Source organism: Brachypodium distachyon, chromosome 2 (assembly GCF_000005505.3).
Source record: "Brachypodium distachyon strain Bd21 chromosome 2, Brachypodium_distachyon_v3.0, whole genome shotgun sequence".
Lineage (NCBI taxonomy): Eukaryota > Viridiplantae > Streptophyta > Magnoliopsida > Poales > Poaceae > Brachypodium > Brachypodium distachyon.
In genome coordinates this window covers 10,130,037-10,148,249 of record NC_016132.3, presented here as the reverse complement: position 1 = coordinate 10,148,249, position 18,213 = coordinate 10,130,037, and the positions used below count along the sequence as shown (strand labels likewise).

The 18,213-nt window shown below is 40.4% G+C and overlaps 1 protein-coding gene across 4 annotated transcripts; it reads left to right on the top strand.

The window, feature by feature from the left end:
- The first annotated feature begins 108 nt into the window (after positions 1-108).
- On the top strand, positions 109-16,516 carry LOC100836140 (phospholipase D zeta 1). 4 transcript variants are annotated; one of them, XM_003567553.4, is made up of 20 exons: positions 115-581; positions 2,288-2,389; positions 2,670-2,788; positions 2,948-3,089; positions 3,237-3,404; positions 3,495-3,668; positions 5,897-6,136; positions 6,224-6,340; positions 8,808-8,947; positions 9,023-9,172; positions 9,274-9,430; positions 9,504-10,043; positions 13,014-13,124; positions 13,288-13,434; positions 13,518-13,715; positions 14,010-14,111; positions 14,651-14,782; positions 15,334-15,399; positions 15,723-15,784; positions 15,904-16,516. In XM_003567553.4, exons 1-20 carry the CDS (start codon positions 132-134, stop codon positions 16,160-16,162), a joined length of 3,576 nt encoding a protein of 1,191 aa, XP_003567601.2. In that variant the 5' UTR covers positions 115-131; the 3' UTR covers positions 16,163-16,516. The 4 variants fall into 4 exon arrangements, with proteins under 4 accessions (XP_014755309.1, XP_003567601.2, XP_024315577.1 ...); XM_024459809.1 differs by lacking the exon at positions 115-581 and adding an exon at positions 624-1,756 and having other exon boundaries at positions 2,293-2,389; XM_014899822.2 differs by lacking the exon at positions 115-581 and adding an exon at positions 624-1,756.
- The last annotated feature ends 1,697 nt before the right edge of the window (positions 16,517-18,213 follow it).

Sequence of the window (18,213 nt, the reverse complement as noted above, 5' to 3'; positions counted from 1 at the left end):
TTAAAAAGATCAATTCTCTGAAAGCACGCCGATTAATAAGACATGAAAAAAGAGAGACGCGGGACTCCCTTGCCAGTTGCCACGTCGGATGCCAGCCCAAGAGCCGGAAACCAGCGGGGGCAAACACGCCCATGCACTTCCGAGTACTCCTGAATCCCGACCTCCAAGTAGGAGTAGATCAGAAATCGAAAGCAAATCCCAAATTTGGAAGGCACGCAGCTCTACCCCCTCTCTGCCTGCCGCCGGTCACCTCCTTCCATCAAACTGCCCTTCCAATTCGTGTTCCGCGTTCGGCACCTTCCAATCCAATCCCGGGACCTCCCTATAAAAACACCAAGAGGAAATTGCAGTCGGAGTCTATGAGCTGGGAGCAACCCGAGGAGGAAGAGGAGCATAGGTACGTGCGGATGCCGCCGGAGGGGGAAGCAACGGCGTCGTCGTCGTCGTCGTTCCGGCTGCCAGAGTCGGCGCGCGTGTTCGACGAGCTGCCTCGCGCCAGGATCATTGGGGTGTCGCGCCCCGACGCCGGGGACATCACACCCATTATGCTCTCCTACACCATCGAGGTCCAGTACAAACAGGTCCGCGCGCCACTCCTCCTCCTCCGAGTCCTCCCCCCACCCCCACTTTGGATTTGGGGCTTGTTTTTCAGTGTGCGGGAGTGATTGCGTGATTCGGTGCTTTGGGTTGGATTGGGCGGCGTCCGTGGTGTCTGGCATTGCTGTTTAGAATTGTTTCGCGAATTGGGTACTCGGTGATTTGTTTCTCCGATGCCTGCTCGTTAGTTACTCTGATTGATCCCCCGATTTTTTTTATCTTGGAAATTCAGAATGATTATTTATTTTTGTATCATTGGAAGGTAAGTTTTGGGTTAGTAGCAATGTTGGGTTTTGCAATTTCAAATTGGTGGTGGAAGAAATATGCTGTAAAGTGGCGCTTGGACAAAACAGCATGTAAATAGTGGTGTACTGGTGTGGTGTTTGAACTGAAGAAATACATCTTGTACCTCACTGCATTTTTATATGGTTGGGTTTGGCTGAAGTAGTTAGATACGTTGTGTTTCCCTTTTCAGAATCGGGATTTGCATGTGGAGTTGTTTATTATGTCGATGAGCATGAATTTGTACCATTTGGTTCTGCCATGTAGCAATGGTGGATAAAACTCATGTAGAGCTTGAAACACAATGAGTATCAGGAAAAGGAACATCTAGTGAGAGCTGTAGGAAAAAGGGACATCTCTTGTGACCTAATGGAATGGAAATTTTCATCCAAAATTCATGTGTTCCAGAGGACCCTATTTATTCAGAGTTTTTGGATGCTTGTTGCTATATGTGAACTTAAGGATGGTAACCAGGGGTGAATTTTTTCCACATTTCGAACCAAATCGTTGCAAACTTGCAGTCGATGTCTCTAATATGAACTCTGTAGTGCGTTTTGGCTTAGCATGGATCCTAATTTCCCAAACAAATTTAGCGCCTTCTATCTGAAGAATCATTCATTTTGATATATTACTTATGAGTGGAATCTCCTAGCTTTTCATATGATTAGAAATGTAATGGAAAATTCAGGATGCCTTGAATTGGATATTGTTGCTGTTGAATATAGTTTGTAACCATGTGTATATTTACTACTGGTGGAGGATACTCTCGCAATCCCCAACCTCTGTCTTAATCCCCTGCCTCTGTGGTAAGAGCATCTGCTGCAGCTAACGAGTCAGGGGCTTGACAGAGAAGCGCTCCCTTCCAACATTGATCTTGGTGAGAGTCTCGTCAATCATCTACTTCTCTACAAGTGAATCTCCATATCACGAGCTTCTCTTGATGAACAGCAAACTTGTTCCCTTGTGTAGTTGTCTAATCTGGAAGATGACAGAAAGAGGTGCAACCTCAACTGATCTAGCCCCAAACCTCAGGGCTCCACTGTAGTATTAATTTTCAAAATATAGTGAAGTGTACCCACGTATTGGCATTTTGAAAAATGGTATATCCCTGTATGGCCATCTCTGTATCGCCCAGATACTGATACACGTACCCATATAGGTGCCTGCATAGGTGATATTTATATTTAACAGGATAAATAGCACATCTATGTGATTGGAAGTGCTTTCTTGAACCTCTTTTCACCGATAAAACTGGTTACATTTGCTGTAAAATGCCACATGTCCTCTGACTTATCATCAGCATCTTCTATGTTTTAATTCATATGTTTGCCTTGTTGAGATTGTGTGGCCCCTTGAAGTATAAACCTTTTTATGTGCATTCGGTAATTTTAACTAGTTCTTCTATCAGTTTAGGTGGCTTCTATACAAGAAGGCTTCGCAGGTTCTATATCTCCATTTTACGTTGAAGAGACGTGCATTTCTTGAAGAATTCCATGAGAAACAGGAACAGGTTTGTCATGTAACCATTTTGAATTTATTTGTCCTTTCTGATGAAACATTGCCTCTGGTTTACTGTTTCAAACTTCATTGACCATGTTTTCTACCTTTTCCACATGCTTGGGTAAACGATAAAAAGCACTTTTACAATTCCATGTTTTTCAGTCCTATAGTCATGAAAAAATGCATTCTAAAAATGAGGTCCCGCACAGTTATTTGACTGTCATTTTATGTCTTCATCTCCTCCTTTTTTCGAAGACCAGATATCATCTCCTTTCTTTTTGTTACTAAAGGTCAAAGATTGGCTTCAAAATTTGGGAATCGGGGAGCATATGCCAGTTGTACATGAGGATGAAGAAGCAGATGATGTGCATGTTCCCTCACAACAGGATGACCACTCTGTCAAAAATAGGTAAAATGTTTTCCAAGTTAATGATGTGGGCCTCAATGAACTAAAACAAAAATGTACTCCTCAGTGATGAATTTTTTGCAAACAATGTATTGATGCATTTGGAGTAGAATTCCCACAAGAGGCATATTAGTTACAAAGTAACTTAAACTATTGTTGCAGAAATGTTCCGTCAAGTGCTGTTTTGCCTGTCATACGACCAGCTCTTGGTCGTCAGCAGTCCATTTCTGATCGTGCAAAGATTGCCATGCAACAATATCTGAACCATTTCTTTGGGAACTTGGATATTGTCAACTTAAGAGAGGTACGCAGAGGCATTTGTCTATGTAGTCTTATCATCTTAGTTTTGGTTGAAATGTCTTCTACGCATCACCAGAGTACCGCGTATCTCAATTAGAATGGATCGCCCTGCTGCTTCTTTGCTTAGTCCTTAACATCTGTTAAAATGCAGGTTTGCAAATTTTTGGAAGTCTCGCTGTTATCATTTTTACCAGAGTATGGGCCCAAGCTAAAGGAAGATTATGTTACAGTTAGGCATTTGCCAAAAATTGATACGAACAGTAAAGAGAGGTGCTGTTCATCTAGCTGTTTTAGTTTCTGCAATAGTAGCTGGCAAAAGGTACTTAGTATTAATACTATAATTTTATTTTTACCTTAGCCATGATTCCATTCTTGTATTTGAGTTGTGGAATGGAACACTTGGTAATAGGTTTGGGCTGTACTGAAGCCAGGATTCTTAGCTTTGTTCCAAGATCCATTTGATCCAAAGCTTCTGGATATAGTTATCTTTGATGTATCACCTGACATGCATAGAAATGAAGAAGGCCAAATCACTCTAGCAAAGGAGATCAAGGAAAGCAATCCATTGCATTTTGGATTTGAGGTACCTCTTTGGCTCTTTCCCTTTTAACAGCTTTCCACCTTCAAAGGCTCAGAGGAGTCGGTAAAACAAATTGGCGCTTCTGCTTTATTAAGGCTTCATTGACCCAAGGATCTCTTTAGCCTAAGTTGTTGTCTACATAAGCTTAAGTCCTACAAAAGCAAAAAATGGTTCGAACTACAAGATTATGGATGCAAATTACAATATCATGTTGTGATCTACTCCCTCCGTTCCCTTTTATAGGAAGTTTTGGCAAGTCATTTTGGCTTGCCAAAACGTCTTACAAAAGAAATAGAGGTAGTAGTTTTTTGGTGTACGTTAGTTTTGTGATCGTCCCACCTTTTAGGGAACGGTTGCATTTCCATGCAAAGCAGCAAAGTTGGTGGTGAGTTGCCACTATACCCTTGTCCAACTCTTTAGGCAACGTCTTAGCTTCCCATGCAGCCCAGGACATGGCCAGGGGCCTAGAAAAACTTCCTTGCCTTTATTTTAGAAGGTACAGGATCTGTCCTGGGTCTTAGCCCACCACAACCTCCTGGCTTCAACAAGAAGCCAGCCCACTAGTCCACTGCAGACCTGTCTAGCCTCTAGGTTCTGCACCAAATCCAGGAAATGAAAGAAGAGAGAAAAAAACGCATGCACATGACTCAGGAACAAATCGGGAGTTGGGAAAAGGACTCCAGGAGCAGGTTGAGAGAATTTTGGAGTATTTTTTGCCTAATTGTTTTAATTGAAAAAAATCAGGCCTAATTTTTTTGGCCTGGGACGTCACCAGTTCCTGGCTCTGCCGTTGTGCGCATTGACCAACATAACTCGTTCATGGTTAGACTCATCAGGGTCAAGTTCCAGTGTGGCCTCATTCAGATCTGTAATATCTGCAGGATGACAGAAAAAACACAAGCCAATTTTTATTTGTACAGAAGAACAAAGAGAGAGAAAGACAAAGCCTTGAATATTTGTAGCTTCCATACCTGGATTTATATTGAGATCAGGCAGTCGCTTGGCTTGTTTGCCATCTGCCTTCTCCTCTTCGTACTAATGGAAGAGCTGCTCATGTACTCCTACTTCATAGTGTTTCTCAAATGAATGGCATGTGACTCGTGCTGCTCAAAACCAAGAGCACTGATATGAACATTTTGCGGTGAAAGTTTCATTTGAATTGCACTAGTGGCCACAACAACTTTTGTTTAACTTGGACTAGTGGAAGTGGAGTTTTGGCGGCAACTAATTTTTCGTTTGGAATGCAGAAGGATTTGGCACCAGCCATGCAGCCCATGCTATGCATTATTTTAACTTATCATCCGCTTTGTACTTACTGTTGATTCAAGGTATATTAGTATTTTTACACATGCCTTGCTCTATGACCCAAACAAAGGACACCTAACAAAATGCAACTGAAGGAGTAACCTCTAAATCCATAAAAAGGTAATATAGAATTTAGAATATGTTTAGTCTTTAGTGCGTAGTTAAGGTGGCGACATGGTCAAATAACGGACTAGAATTTTATATAGAAAGATATGACTCACACTGGTCATATTTTTCATGTCATATGTTTTAACAAGAAGTTATGCTGTTTTTCTCCACTTATTGAAACCAAGAATGCTTGGACTCAAACATTGTTCAACGGGTCTATATTTTTCTAGGTCATGCCAATGGCTAAAAGCTTTAGATTCTCTTTGTCAGTTTGTTTTATGTGACCAATGCATGGATCTAATACTAATTAGACCAGGAGGCTATGATTTACCCGTTGTACTTCATCTGTATCATTAGGATTTCCCTTTCATATAGATTGGAAGCATTTGTGGCTATTTCGTGAGGAACCATCTCTAGACCATCATAGGTGCCACATTGGCAGAATACGAGTTCCCTCCTAGGATTTGCGCATGTAAGGAATCATTCTGTGACTTGTGTTTTATTATTGGTAAACTACCACAACCGGTCTATTTATCACCTTTTTCTGTGTGTTCATCATGTTCCTCCTTTCCATGCACAATCGTTCTACATATACTCTCTTGTTGACACACAACAAAACATCCTGACTCAAATAAGCTGCCCGTAGTTCTGTCCTAGAAAAATTGTAGCAAAAAAGCACTATTATGTAGCTCAAGTTGAATAATATAAATTTCTGGAATGCGTAATTGTACTCGTCTTGATCTTTCTATGGGGAGCAACTAATAGACAAGGCATCTGTCTTTTCAGTCAGATTTTGATAATGATGTTCCTGGTGCAAGGTATCTTCTGGGGCACGGACAATAAAGTTGAGAACAGGAAGTTCTGCTAAAGTAAAAGATTGGGTAACTGCAATAAATGCTGCTCGACGCCTTCCAGAGGGCTGGTGTCACCCTCATCGTTTTGGTTCATTTGCACCACCCAGGGGCTTGACTGAAGATGGTAGTATCGTACAATGGTTTATAGATGGGCAAGCTGCATTCAATGCTATTGCTTCTTCCATTGAACAAGCCAAATCAGAGGTCAGTTTCTATCAATTTATCTATGTTTCTGCAAAAAAACTTGAAATATTGGCTATGTAATGGAAAATAATTAAATTTTGAATGCAGATATTTATTACTGACTGGTGGCTCTGCCCAGAATTGTATCTTCGACGCCCTTTCCACTATCATGGGACCTCTAGGCTTGATATTCTTCTTGAATCAAAGGCAAAGCAAGGTGTACAGGTAAATTGATTGCTTAACGATATTTTTAATCACATAAACCGTTAGAGCGTTCCTTGCCTTACGCACTTTGTCTAGACTGTAGAGCAATCTTGTGGCTTCACAGCATTTATTTGTTGTGATCTGGTATGGTAATGCCAGTAATTTGATGTCTAGTTGTCTATAGAAATATCAAACATACTAGTGTATGAACCGTTTGGTTGCTTGCCTTCTCCTATGTGTCTAAAAGTAACTAGTATTGCGCTGTAAGCCTGCAACAATGCAAAGAATCTAATCTTCCAAAAATACCCTACTATGTGTTTTGAAGCTAAAACCATAGTTTCCCTCCTTCTCCACTTTCATCCAAGACACTTGGTTTGCAACAAGCTGTACCTTATTTGGATTGCAGGAGAATTTTAAACATACAACAAAATACCATCAAATGTAATGTTATAGGGTTAATTACTAGCCAACAGTGTCCGATATAATCATAGTGTTCTAGAACTGTCATGGGCTGAGGATCCCACAGAGGTGTATGTTAGGTAAGATATTATTAGTTTAAATAGGAAGGCAAAGGTATGGTTTGTTAGGAAAGTGAGGATCATATTGTTACGTCAAGTCGAGCTTTCCGTATTTAAGGGACACGATGCCCTCATCATCAATTAAGCAATGAATTAGTCGAAAGTGTTGGAAGATTGCTAAGGCGTCACATTGTCGTCCAGATCAGTGTGCAACTCCCTTTGCTTGGGAAAGGGGTCAGTTTCCTAATAAAAAGCCACAACCTAAAGTCTCAGAGAGCATCTCTAATCACTCCGGGTATTAGGCCCTACCTGCAGCTAGGTAAGGGAGAGTGCCTTATCCCCGGTCTCCGGACCTTCACCAAATTTAGCATGTCACAGGCACCTTTTCTTTTTTGGTCCTTCTAGTTCTAGTCAATATGTGGCTAGGAGATGTGTCTACTGGCTACTAGTGTTGAGAGAATGCCTAAAGTTGAATTCTTGTTTGCACCCCAGGACTGACGCTGCAAAGGTGGAAATTAGGTAGGCAGGATTGGGGGAAAGGAGCCAAAAAGGTTTTCTTTAGAGAGAGGTGGAGCAAAGAAGGGTGAGGAACTAGGCCAACCAGGGAAATTACGGCGCAATTTGTAGAGCTGCAAGTTTAAATGCTGGGGTTAGTGCTCATAAGGTCAATCAGGATTCAGGAGGGTTGAGGTGCCGTTGGGGCAGGCAAATCCAATAGAGGGGATAAACTAGAGAGGATAGTGAAAGATGATGGGGGTGAAACGATGTTACCGTAGAGGGGAAAAACAGTTAGCAGTGAATTAAATATGAAAAATGCATATGCCATGTATAGTAGGATTAATAGGGTATACCATCCCCAGACTGAGTATATATTTTGATACATCATGCCAGTCGTTTAGCCAGATGCCTTCATCTTGGATCTCTATTTATGTTTCCAAATATTATACTCCCTCTGTCCAGATATAAGTGACGTGGATTCTTATACAAATCCAAGTCACTTATTTCCGGACAGAGGGAGTAGAAAAGAATTGTATCACACCAATAACCCCCCAGTCCCTCATCTTGCCACTGGAATATCTGCCAACACTATTTTTGCGATTGGATTACAAAATGATGGATTTCATGCCACCACCGTTAGTGAAACATCAGTTGACTGTTACATCTCTACAATTTTTTCCGTCCAAATCGACCAGCGTTCTAATTGAGGGAGAGGTAGTAGAACTGTAGAAGTACCGGAAAACAAATGCAGTCTATCTACCTGCTATCCTTTTCCATCCAGATCTCTGCTGCTTTGACCACTCTCCTCGTTCTTGGAGCATCTGCAGAGGCGTCTGCAGCTATGAGTGCTGCCATGGCCATGCCTGATAAGTTCCTCCTCCCTCCAGTGTTTCCATGGTGCTACGGTGCATCTGCTTGATGAAATGCGGCTGAAGGGTGTCATGTTGGGGTTCAATTCTTGGAATCTCATCATCTCTGGTCACTCTATGGCTTTGGGCATTTCCTGGAATATGTGCGAGAGCAGAGTAGAAGATATATACTCCCACTCCTAGTAAGAAAGGATGGAGGAGGGGCAATATGGTCTCTGCATGTGGTCAGCGATGTATACCAGCGCAATATGTTACGACACTGGCGTCACATTCACAATCTGGTGGCAGAAGTTTCTCGAGAAAAAGGACAATCTGCCAATCCGGTGCATACAGGAAATAAGCTTATTAGGTGGCAAATTGAAAATTTATATGGTGGTGTAGAGAGGATTTTAATATTTGAAAACATAATATCGTGAGAGAGTGCTGATTTATTTCAATTTTTAGAGGACACTGAACAATGTTTTTTATTGCTTAGTTTACTTCTATATAAGCATAATGCTGTACTCCACTAGTGTATAAGCAAGTTCTGTATTCTTATTTATGATAATCAGGTATGTCAATTGTAATATCATATAAACTAAGAAATTTGGTATTCTTTTGCAGATTTACATTCTTCTGTACAAGGAAGTTTCTCTTGCATTGAAAATTAACAGCATGTACAGTAAAAGACGGTTGCTTAACATTCATGAAAATGTTAAAGTTCTGCGCTACCCTGATCATTTCTCAACTGGCATATACTTATGGTATAGTGGGAACTTTAGATTTGTTACCTGTTTGGAGAGTTGAGTAATTTCTTATAGTTCTACTCTTTGATGAAGGTCCCACCATGAGAAAATTGTTATCGTTGATAATCAAATATGCTATATCGGAGGCCTCGATTTATGTTTTGGTCGTTACGATACTCCCGAACACAAAGTTGTGGATTCCCCTTCTTCAATATGGCCAGGGAAGGATTACTACAACCCAAGGTAAGTTTTTGTGCTCACTGTATTTCTAGCTTGAGGAATAGTGCTTTGTAGTATCTCCTTGGGTTTGTTTCCCATTCTTATTTTTGTCTTTACCTTTTAAGGGAATCTGAGCCAAATTCTTGGGAGGACACGATGAAAGATGAGCTTGATCGCACTAAGTATCCTCGAATGCCCTGGCATGATGTTCAATGTGCTCTTTATGGTCCAGCATGTCGAGATGTAGCAAGGCATTTTGTTCAGCGCTGGAACTATGCAAAGGTCAGTTTACTGACTGTAGAAATAGTTTTCATCTCTATGATTGTTGGAACTTGACAAACCCACCTTCATGCAGAGGAATAAAGCACCAAATGAGCAAGCAATTCCATTACTGATGCCTCATCATCACATGGTAATTCCCCATTACATGGGCAAAAGCAAAGAAACAACTGGTGAGATAGAGAGTAAACAGACACGAGATCAGGATATCAAAATTAGGCGGCTAAGCTCCCTACCAACAGCATCATCATGCCAGGACATTCCGTTGCTCTTGCCTCAAGACCCTGATCACCAGGCATTGCCTAATGGAGATTTAGGCCTCAATGATTTGGACATTAATCATTATCTTTTGGATCACCCAAACAAAACCGATTTGAAGCAGTCACTGTCCAACCGAAAGGCCAAACAAGATCTTTCTCTTCAGGATTTACAGCTGAAAGGTTTCGTGGACAATCTTGGTTCTCCTGATATTTCACTTGTTACACACCACGACACCTCTAAACCAAATGTGCATCACATGGACAAGGAGTGGTGGGAGACACAGGAGCGAGGAAGCCAGGTCTCCTCTGTGCTTGATGTAGGAGAGGTTGGTCCCCGAACGACTTGTCGTTGTCAGGTCAGTTCATGCCATTTGCAAGGTGAATTAATCAATGCAACAATTTTGGATGTCTACCCTATTTACCTAATAGTATTACTTTCTGCTTACTGCATGAAGATCAGGATGCTCAGGTTAGGAAAATAGTTTGCTCTCCCTGGGGGTCGCTACCTCCCAGCCATCAGCTCTTAGATTGTTGCCATCCTACTTAGTTTGTTATGTGTACAATAATTATTATCCCCTATAAAGATACACCAATTTCAAGGTTGCAGGAGGTAGACATGTTAGCACACTGTATACACTGATCCCCATGGGCCTGTACTAATAGATTGTATACACTGATTCCCATGGAATACACTAACTCCTATGGGCGAAGAGAGATCTAGCTTTGGCAATGCATAACCGTCCATGCAATTGCCATTTCCCCCTTCGGAAGTTTCTACACGAGAAGAATTCAGCTGTGTTGTCACCTTGATTTCAATGAATAGGTCATGACATGTGTTGGGATGTTGGAGGAGGGTAGTCGTGGGAGGTTGGTTTGGGTGGCCGGTGGCCAGGAGCCGTGGCGCCTGGTTGAGATAGACACTAGGATAGCTGGGGTGAGAGGAGAGAATAGGAGATGAGATAGGGATTAAATTCCTTCTTCATTTATCCCGTGATGGCCTGGCTGTATGTAGTGCAGCTTACAATCAAAACTGAGTTGAGAATCAAGTCTTGCCTAACGACTTCTTTAATCCTTAAACTAATTTAAAAGATATGGACTAATACAGACATCTTTAATCATCTCCTGCAAAGCTAGACCAGATAGTAATATTGCCGGTAGGAACCGTGTGCATGTTGCTACCATGGCACAGTTGCTAACCGCTGCAGCATCTCATCCCTTCTCTTCACGCTCGACTCCATCTCCTATCCATCTTCTTCAGCGTATCCTTGTGATTTGGCATCTTGGATTCGAGGTCTTGCATTTTCTCCTTGGCGTGAACCTGCTTGAGTTAAATCTCTTTGTACTCTTTGCACTCCGCAACATCTCTTCATCGGTCAGGAAGGCTGAGGAGATGGTCGATTTGTCTGAGCAGGAACACGACGTTCATGTCTAGGAGCTTGAAGGACTCCAACGTCTTTTTCCAGACCACAAAGTCCTCCCTAGAAGAAGCATGTGCCTTGGAGGTCCTAATGTTGATAGTCTCCATGATCACTCCTACAACAAGTGTGATGTTTATCTTTGAGCATATTTTTATACAGGAACGACTTCTGGGCACAGCAGAGCTCGTAGGATGTCTTGCGTAGGTAGTCGGGAAACTTACAATCGATAACCAAACTGCCTGCGGCGATGTTGACGTTACTGAAACTTGCCACATCGTCAAAATCGATATCTGATTCTGAAAATGTGATGCCATCTATTGATTCGCAGACTAGATTGTTGATATCACTGTGAACTATTTTGCTACGGACTCTGGTAACCTTTGGATCCTCCTTAGATTTCACATCATTGGAACTTTCTTCTTCTGCATCACAGAGCACAACACATTATTCAGAATATTCAATACTTAGCTTATAAGTTATCAATGTAAAACAGATTGGCAAGTAGAATGCAAATGGGTCACCATTAGGGTACCCTCCAAATCTCTTTAGTTCAAACAAATGAATTAGTTTCCAAAAAGTGACGTGGCTTTGGAATTTTAGTTCATTTGATTGAACTAAGCAGTGTCGGAGGGTACCCTAATGGTGACGCATTTGCATCTCTACTGGCAAGTGCATAATCAACACGATAAACTTTGACTCGCTGGACATCTTTTCCTTGCCAGATTCCGAGCACAGGAGACCAAGCCCTTTCAGTTGTACTGAAGTTATTTTCCGTTAATATATATACCTGATGAATATAAAGCATACAAAAACAAGAGGAAATATAATATTTGATAACTGCGGACGGAACATGCAAGAAAAGATTCAACAGATGTGTATCCTGTTAGCAGTACTGAAAATGAAGTCAATGTCAAGGAATGATCAAGCAGTGAACAATACATTTGGGAACACTTGCCTTCAAAATTTTGAACCCACAAGTTGAAACACCACAACATCTCCGACCTTAATACCATGATTAATAGAAAAACCTCTCCACCCAGCACACAGTCCTTATTTGGTACCTAGATTCTTTGTATCATAGTTGTGCCCATCTTCATCTTCAAGTACAATAGCAATGTCATGCTTTGGGAAATGCTTGTTGCAAAAGTCACACCGAAGACCCTGGGAGAGGAACGCAATAATCAAATGCATAGGAAGCGGAAAAGGAGATGAAAGGGAATGTTCTCAGGTGGCTTGTGAGAAACCTCTGGTGGATATGTTCTTAATCAGAAGTGTACTAAGCCTTAAAAACTAAGACACTCGGGAAACATCCTTACACAAACTAAGCCTATGGTGCTTCTCTAAAATTAAATTTCACTAATCTCACAAACTAAATTTCACTAATCTCAATGTGCTCTAAAGTTTTCTAGTTCCCTCTTTTGCAGAGAGCATTTACCCAATAATTCGATGATCTTCTAATAAAAAAGGTTATGAATGTCCTTTAGCATGTGTTTCCTCCCATTCTCTATTTGGGTCCACATGTTCTTAAGAAATAATTTCTGAATTCTACTATTTTGAGAAACAAACTGAAATAGCTAGACTTACCAGCCAAAAACCCTGAATAACATGCGATTGTAACATATACTTGACAAAGCCAGTATGTCCTGCTGGTAAGTGGTAACTTCACCTGTACCTCCTTAACTCTCTTCGTAGCAGACCCACAGTTACCTTGAACACTATAACATGTTTAAAGATTCAAGTGCATCTGTGCACAAGCTTCTTGGGAACATTTAATGCAGTTTACTCTGAAGAAGAAAAAAGTCGACGTTCCTTCCGTCTTTTCACCATATACCTGTCAAGTTACAATTTGTTCACTGTTAGTAGACTCTTAAAAAGTTGTCTCACTAAATTGGTACATTTCTTATTCAGGTTATTAGAAGTGTTGGTCCATGGTCAGCAGGAACAACTCAAATTGAAGGAAGCATCCACAATGCCTATTTTTCTCTCATTGAGAAGGCAGAACATTTTGTTTATATTGAGGTGTGTATAACATTTTTAAATTTTGAAGTTTGAACTTACAAAATAATTTGATCGGGAGTTTTGTGGCCATAAATTAGAGTCAGTGGAATGTTGAAATTCATGTATGCACATACTTTCAGTACAACATGCAACATTTCCTGAACTTTTTCTGTCTTCTTTGCAGAATCAATTTTTCATATCAGGTCTTTCAGGAGACGACACAATAAAAAACCGTGTTTTAGAAGCATTATACAGGCGAATACTTAGAGCTGAAAAGGAGAAAAAGTGCTTCCGGGTTATCATTGTCATACCACTTTTACCTGGTTTTCAGGTAATTTGCTGTTTAGCAAACCAGAATTATTGATATTCTTATGCTTTGTAGTGGTTGCTTGTTTACATATTTAATTGTTACAGGGAGGTATTGATGATGGTGGAGCTGCATCTGTGCGGGCAATTATGCACTGGCAATACCGGACTATTTGTAGAGGGCCTAATTCAATACTTAAGAATCTATATGACCTGGTTGGCTCCAAAGCACATGATTATATCTCCTTTTATGGGCTCAGAGCACATGGCAGACTAGGTGATGGAGGTCCTTTGGTCACCAATCAGGTAAAGAAGCCTCAGTTAATGAACCACTGTGGTTCATTTGGGAAATTTCTGGATTCTTCTATTCCTTTCTCACATTGCTAAGGGTACCAGGACATAAAAATATACACTTGAGTGGGCCAATGGGACACACACACGACACACATGCACAAGCTCATCCCAGCAACCACATTTTCTATCTGAAGATTTTTGTTACCTTTCTAGGCCATGGCTTTATGACAACAATGGGTTCTTATTTCTTCCTTGTTCTATTTGTTTCCTATTCTTTGTTTTTTTACTAACAGTATGAATGTTCAGATATATGTGCACAGTAAGTTGATGATCATTGATGATCGCATGACACTGATTGGCTCTGCAAACATAAATGATAGAAGCTTGCTTGGATCAAGGGATTCTGAGGTATGGCTTTGTTTAATATCCTTCTGTATACGAATCAACTGGAGGAACACTCCTGAGGTCTTGGATTTTATATGCATGTCATGCATTTCATGTTCATGCAGAAGTGCTAATTCTCTGATTAGAGAATCCACTTTCCTAGAAAATGCTTCCTGATCAGAAGCAAAAGGTCAATTAAATGACATGCTTAGTTTTTTTACTCCCTCCGTCCAAAACTGTATGGCACAAATGCATTTCAAGGTTTTACTTTGACCAAGAATTTGTTCAACAATATGTGGATTATGTTATACAAAGTTGATACCATCAGATTCATATTAAAAAAACTTTTCAATTGTATTCATTTTGTACCAAGAATCCGTATATAGTTAGACCAATTATTGGTCAAAGTTAAATCTTGAAGAGCGTGTGTGCCTTTCAGTTTGGGATAAAGGAGGTATGTTAAATGACATGCTTAGTTGGCGTAGTGGGTTACTGAGGTAGTAAGGTTAATTAATCTGCTCTCATGCCTCCTGTTGACTTTATAATGGTCTTTTATTCGTTAGATCGGTATGATTATTGAAGATAAAGAGGTGGTCAGTTCAACAATGGATGGAAGACATTGGGAAGCTGGGAAGTTCTCTCTCAGCTTGCGGCTCTCTCTGTGGGCAGAACACCTTGGTCTTCGTGCAGGGGAGGTTTGGACAATATTTTTCACTTGATTTAAATCCTGACAGCGGGACAAGCGAAAAGCATGAGTTTGTAGCCTGTGTTTTTGTCCTTTTATGTATGATTGTCTGTTGTGCTAGTTTGTCGGATAGCCGAATGGTGTTCAAATGCCACAGAGCGAAAGTAGGAACTTTAAATTTAATTTTCTTTCTCATTTATATGGACTTTCCTAACTATTTTAGTAATCATAATATGTTGAGGTGCTGAAATGCTGTCTTAAATAATTCATATAGTTTGGTAAAAAGATCATCTAGTACTACTCCCTCCTATCCATAATAAGTGTCGCAGTTTTGAACTAACCAGACTTAGTTCAAAACCGAGATTTGGATCGGAGGGAGTAGTAATTTATGGCTGATGTTTCACTGCAGACTTTGTTTCTGAATATATCAGACTTAACTGAACTTAACTTGATGACCGATTCCATATAAAGGAAGATTTATGTTTTTCACTAGTACATAGCTGTGGTGCATGTGCAAAACAGAACTGCTTAAGTCTCAATATGTTTCTTTCTCACCAACAGGTTAGTCAAATTATGGATCCTGTGGCTGATTTGACTTACAAAAACATCTGGATGGCAACTGCTAAGGTGAGTGAAATCGAAATAAGGTATCTTGAATAGAGCTGCAAATTTTTGACCCTCAGGTACCCTGTGACCCTCCTTAGTTCAAACAAATGAACTCGTTTTTCAAAAAGTTGTGTTATTTTAAAATTTTAGTTCATTTGGTTGAACTAAGGAGGGTCAGAGGGTACCCTGAGGGTCAAAAATTTGCAGCTATTCTTGAAGCACTAGCTTGTCCTGCACTAACCTCCCAACCTGGAGACCATTTGAATCACGTTGCCATCTTCAACTGTTGAGAATTTTCCATAGCATTTTCTACTCCCACCGTTGTTTACAAGATACTCTGACAGGCGAATACAGCGATCTACCAAGATGTCTTCTTGTGTGTTCCCAATGATCACATCCACTCTAGGTAAAATGAATGAAAGAGATGCCTCCCAGTTTGGTTGCATTTTTTTTAACAAATATTCGGCGCCATTTCAGCCGGTATTGGGTTTTCTGGTCACTGAACCGATGTCTGGTCTCTTGCAGGTCCCAATTTCGTCAAACCTTAACTCTCTGGAAGGAGAAAATTGGTCACACGACCATCGACCTGGGTGTTGCCCTAGAGAAAACAGAAATTCTTGAGGAAGATGGTGAACCGGTTGTGGTAGGAACCGACCCTATGGGGAGATTGCAGGCCGTCAGAGGCAACCTTGTTTCCTTTCCTTTGGAGTTTCTTTGCCAAGAGGACTTGAGACCATTCTTCAGTGAGAGCGAGTATTATACATCCCCGCAAGTTTTTCATTAGCTTCTGTCTCTTATCTCTCCTTTTTATTAGATGCATTAGCTCTTTGCCAGGACTGCTTTGCTGGTACAGTAGGATCTTAGGTTGTGCATGACTGCATGTTACAGAGATTTTACAATTTTAGATGTACATTTCATATCTAATAAGTAAGCAAATAGCAAGAGGAAAGAAAAGCAAATGGATAGTTAGATCCTAGCAAGCCTTGGGCATCACGCCTAATCAATGTAGGAGTATATCTAGTTGACACAACTCTTCTGGGACACGGAATATTTTACTGTTCAGTTCATTTCTTGGTAAAAAAAACATTTTTTCCTCGACAAATCTGAGCAGATATGATATACTCCCTCCGTTCCTAAATACTTGTCGTTGTTTTAGTGCACATGGAGGGAGTACCTTCCAAGCTGAGTCATATCGGATTAGAAATCTTTTGTTGTGACCATGATATTGGATTAATTGTCAGAAGTGTAACTGCTAAGTGCTTCGTGCTCTTTCTGATACGCATTTAGCAACATAACAATAAGTTCTTGGTCGGCACAGGTTCACACATGAACCGAGCTCCAGATCGACGGAGCACAAGTTTTCTGCACAACTTTAACGAGACAAACTTTGCAAATGCACTGATCCTTGCCGCAAATGTTGGGCATTGCCTGAGTACATTCGAGACCCAGTACTTCTCTTTTTTTTTTAATAATGAGAGCTTATTTAAATTCAAAAGTCGGGATCCATACAAACAGAGTTCAGAACCGGTTTCTTCATCATAAGATACACAAAGTCACAAAATTCCACAAATAAATGAGTGCAAAAGCAACATTGTTTTACATGAGGACAAAGAATCACATGAAGGCCTTCCAAGCACCTGATTATGTCGACACCCTTCGCAGCAAAATACCTCATATTGGCCCACTCCTTTTCGGGCAAGACATCTCCAAAAACCAGCTTCGTATGAATTTCTCTGAGACGCTGCCACAGGAAGCTTTGAGAAATTGTCATATCCCGCTAACATTGAAGTACTTGACGATCCATCATCGAGGACGGTATTATTTAGGGAGCTAGCCTTCTTTTCGGCTTCTAAGAATTTAGTTTATTTTCTGATTTGACTAGGAAAACTCTATAATACCTTTGTACATCAATTTTTCATGTTTAATTGATATTCACGTACATTATTATCTGAAACAATTACTCAATGCATACATTTCCTGCATACAATCTAATCCATACATGCATATGTACATACACATGCACAAAAAAAAATCTTGCATCTAATCTGGTTCATACATTCATCAATTGTTGGGCAAATTTCATCATTGACCCCACTTTACACATAAAATTTTCAAGCATCCGTACAAAGATATTTTAATTAACTCCCCGTAGTCCTAGAATGCAGTTTTTAGCCGATCGTTTTGCCATTTACACCAAGTTTTGTCAAAATTAACTCCGGCTCCACCCTTATCATTGAAATAATATGTGAAATAAAATTACTGAATAATAATGCCATAGCCTAAAATTTTGTAAACTTTCAATTCTAACCACTAGATCTCAGGTGAACGCTTCAAATGAAAGGTTTCCACCTATAGTCACTTAAACACATTTACCTCTAGACCTCTAATCACATAGGGGTTTTTCATATGATGTGTTTAAGTGATTATAAATTTCACCTTCATCTGATCCGTTTATTTGAGATCTGGTAGTTAGGATTAAAGTTTTCAAGTTTCCACTGAATAGAGGTTTTCACTTAATACGTCACCATTTTATTAACATATATTATTTTAGTGATATATCATTGAAATTCCGATGATATAACAAAAACTAATAATATATTAATGAATAATATTTTAAATAACGCTGGCAGTGCATGAACTTGGCACACATCAAGTGCAAAGTTGGTTCGTTTGAGTGATCAAACTTGGCACGCGGGTGCGTTTTGGTTCAATAGGGTCAAACCGGACCAAACGAAGGCGCCATGTCGGGAAAGAGCACACACTAGGCGCAAAGGATGTTCGCTCGAGAGGGTAACTTTGCATTTCAGCCCTGCTATTTTTTTATCTGTGCATGAC

What these genes read in the sequence shown, in the direction of transcription:
- LOC100836140 (XM_003567553.4), top strand. Translation starts at nt 132, where the DNA reads ATGCACTTCCGAGTACTCCTGAATCCCGACCTCCAAGTAGGAGTAGAT. An exon ending in ATATTGTCAACTTAAGAGAG is followed by an intron (nt 3,090 to 3,236) that starts GTACGCAGAGGC and finishes GTTAAAATGCAG; the next exon opens with GTTTGCAAATTTTTGGAAGT. An exon ending in TTGGATCAAGGGATTCTGAG is followed by an intron (nt 14,112 to 14,650) that starts GTATGGCTTTGT and finishes TTTATTCGTTAG; the next exon opens with ATCGGTATGATTATTGAAGA.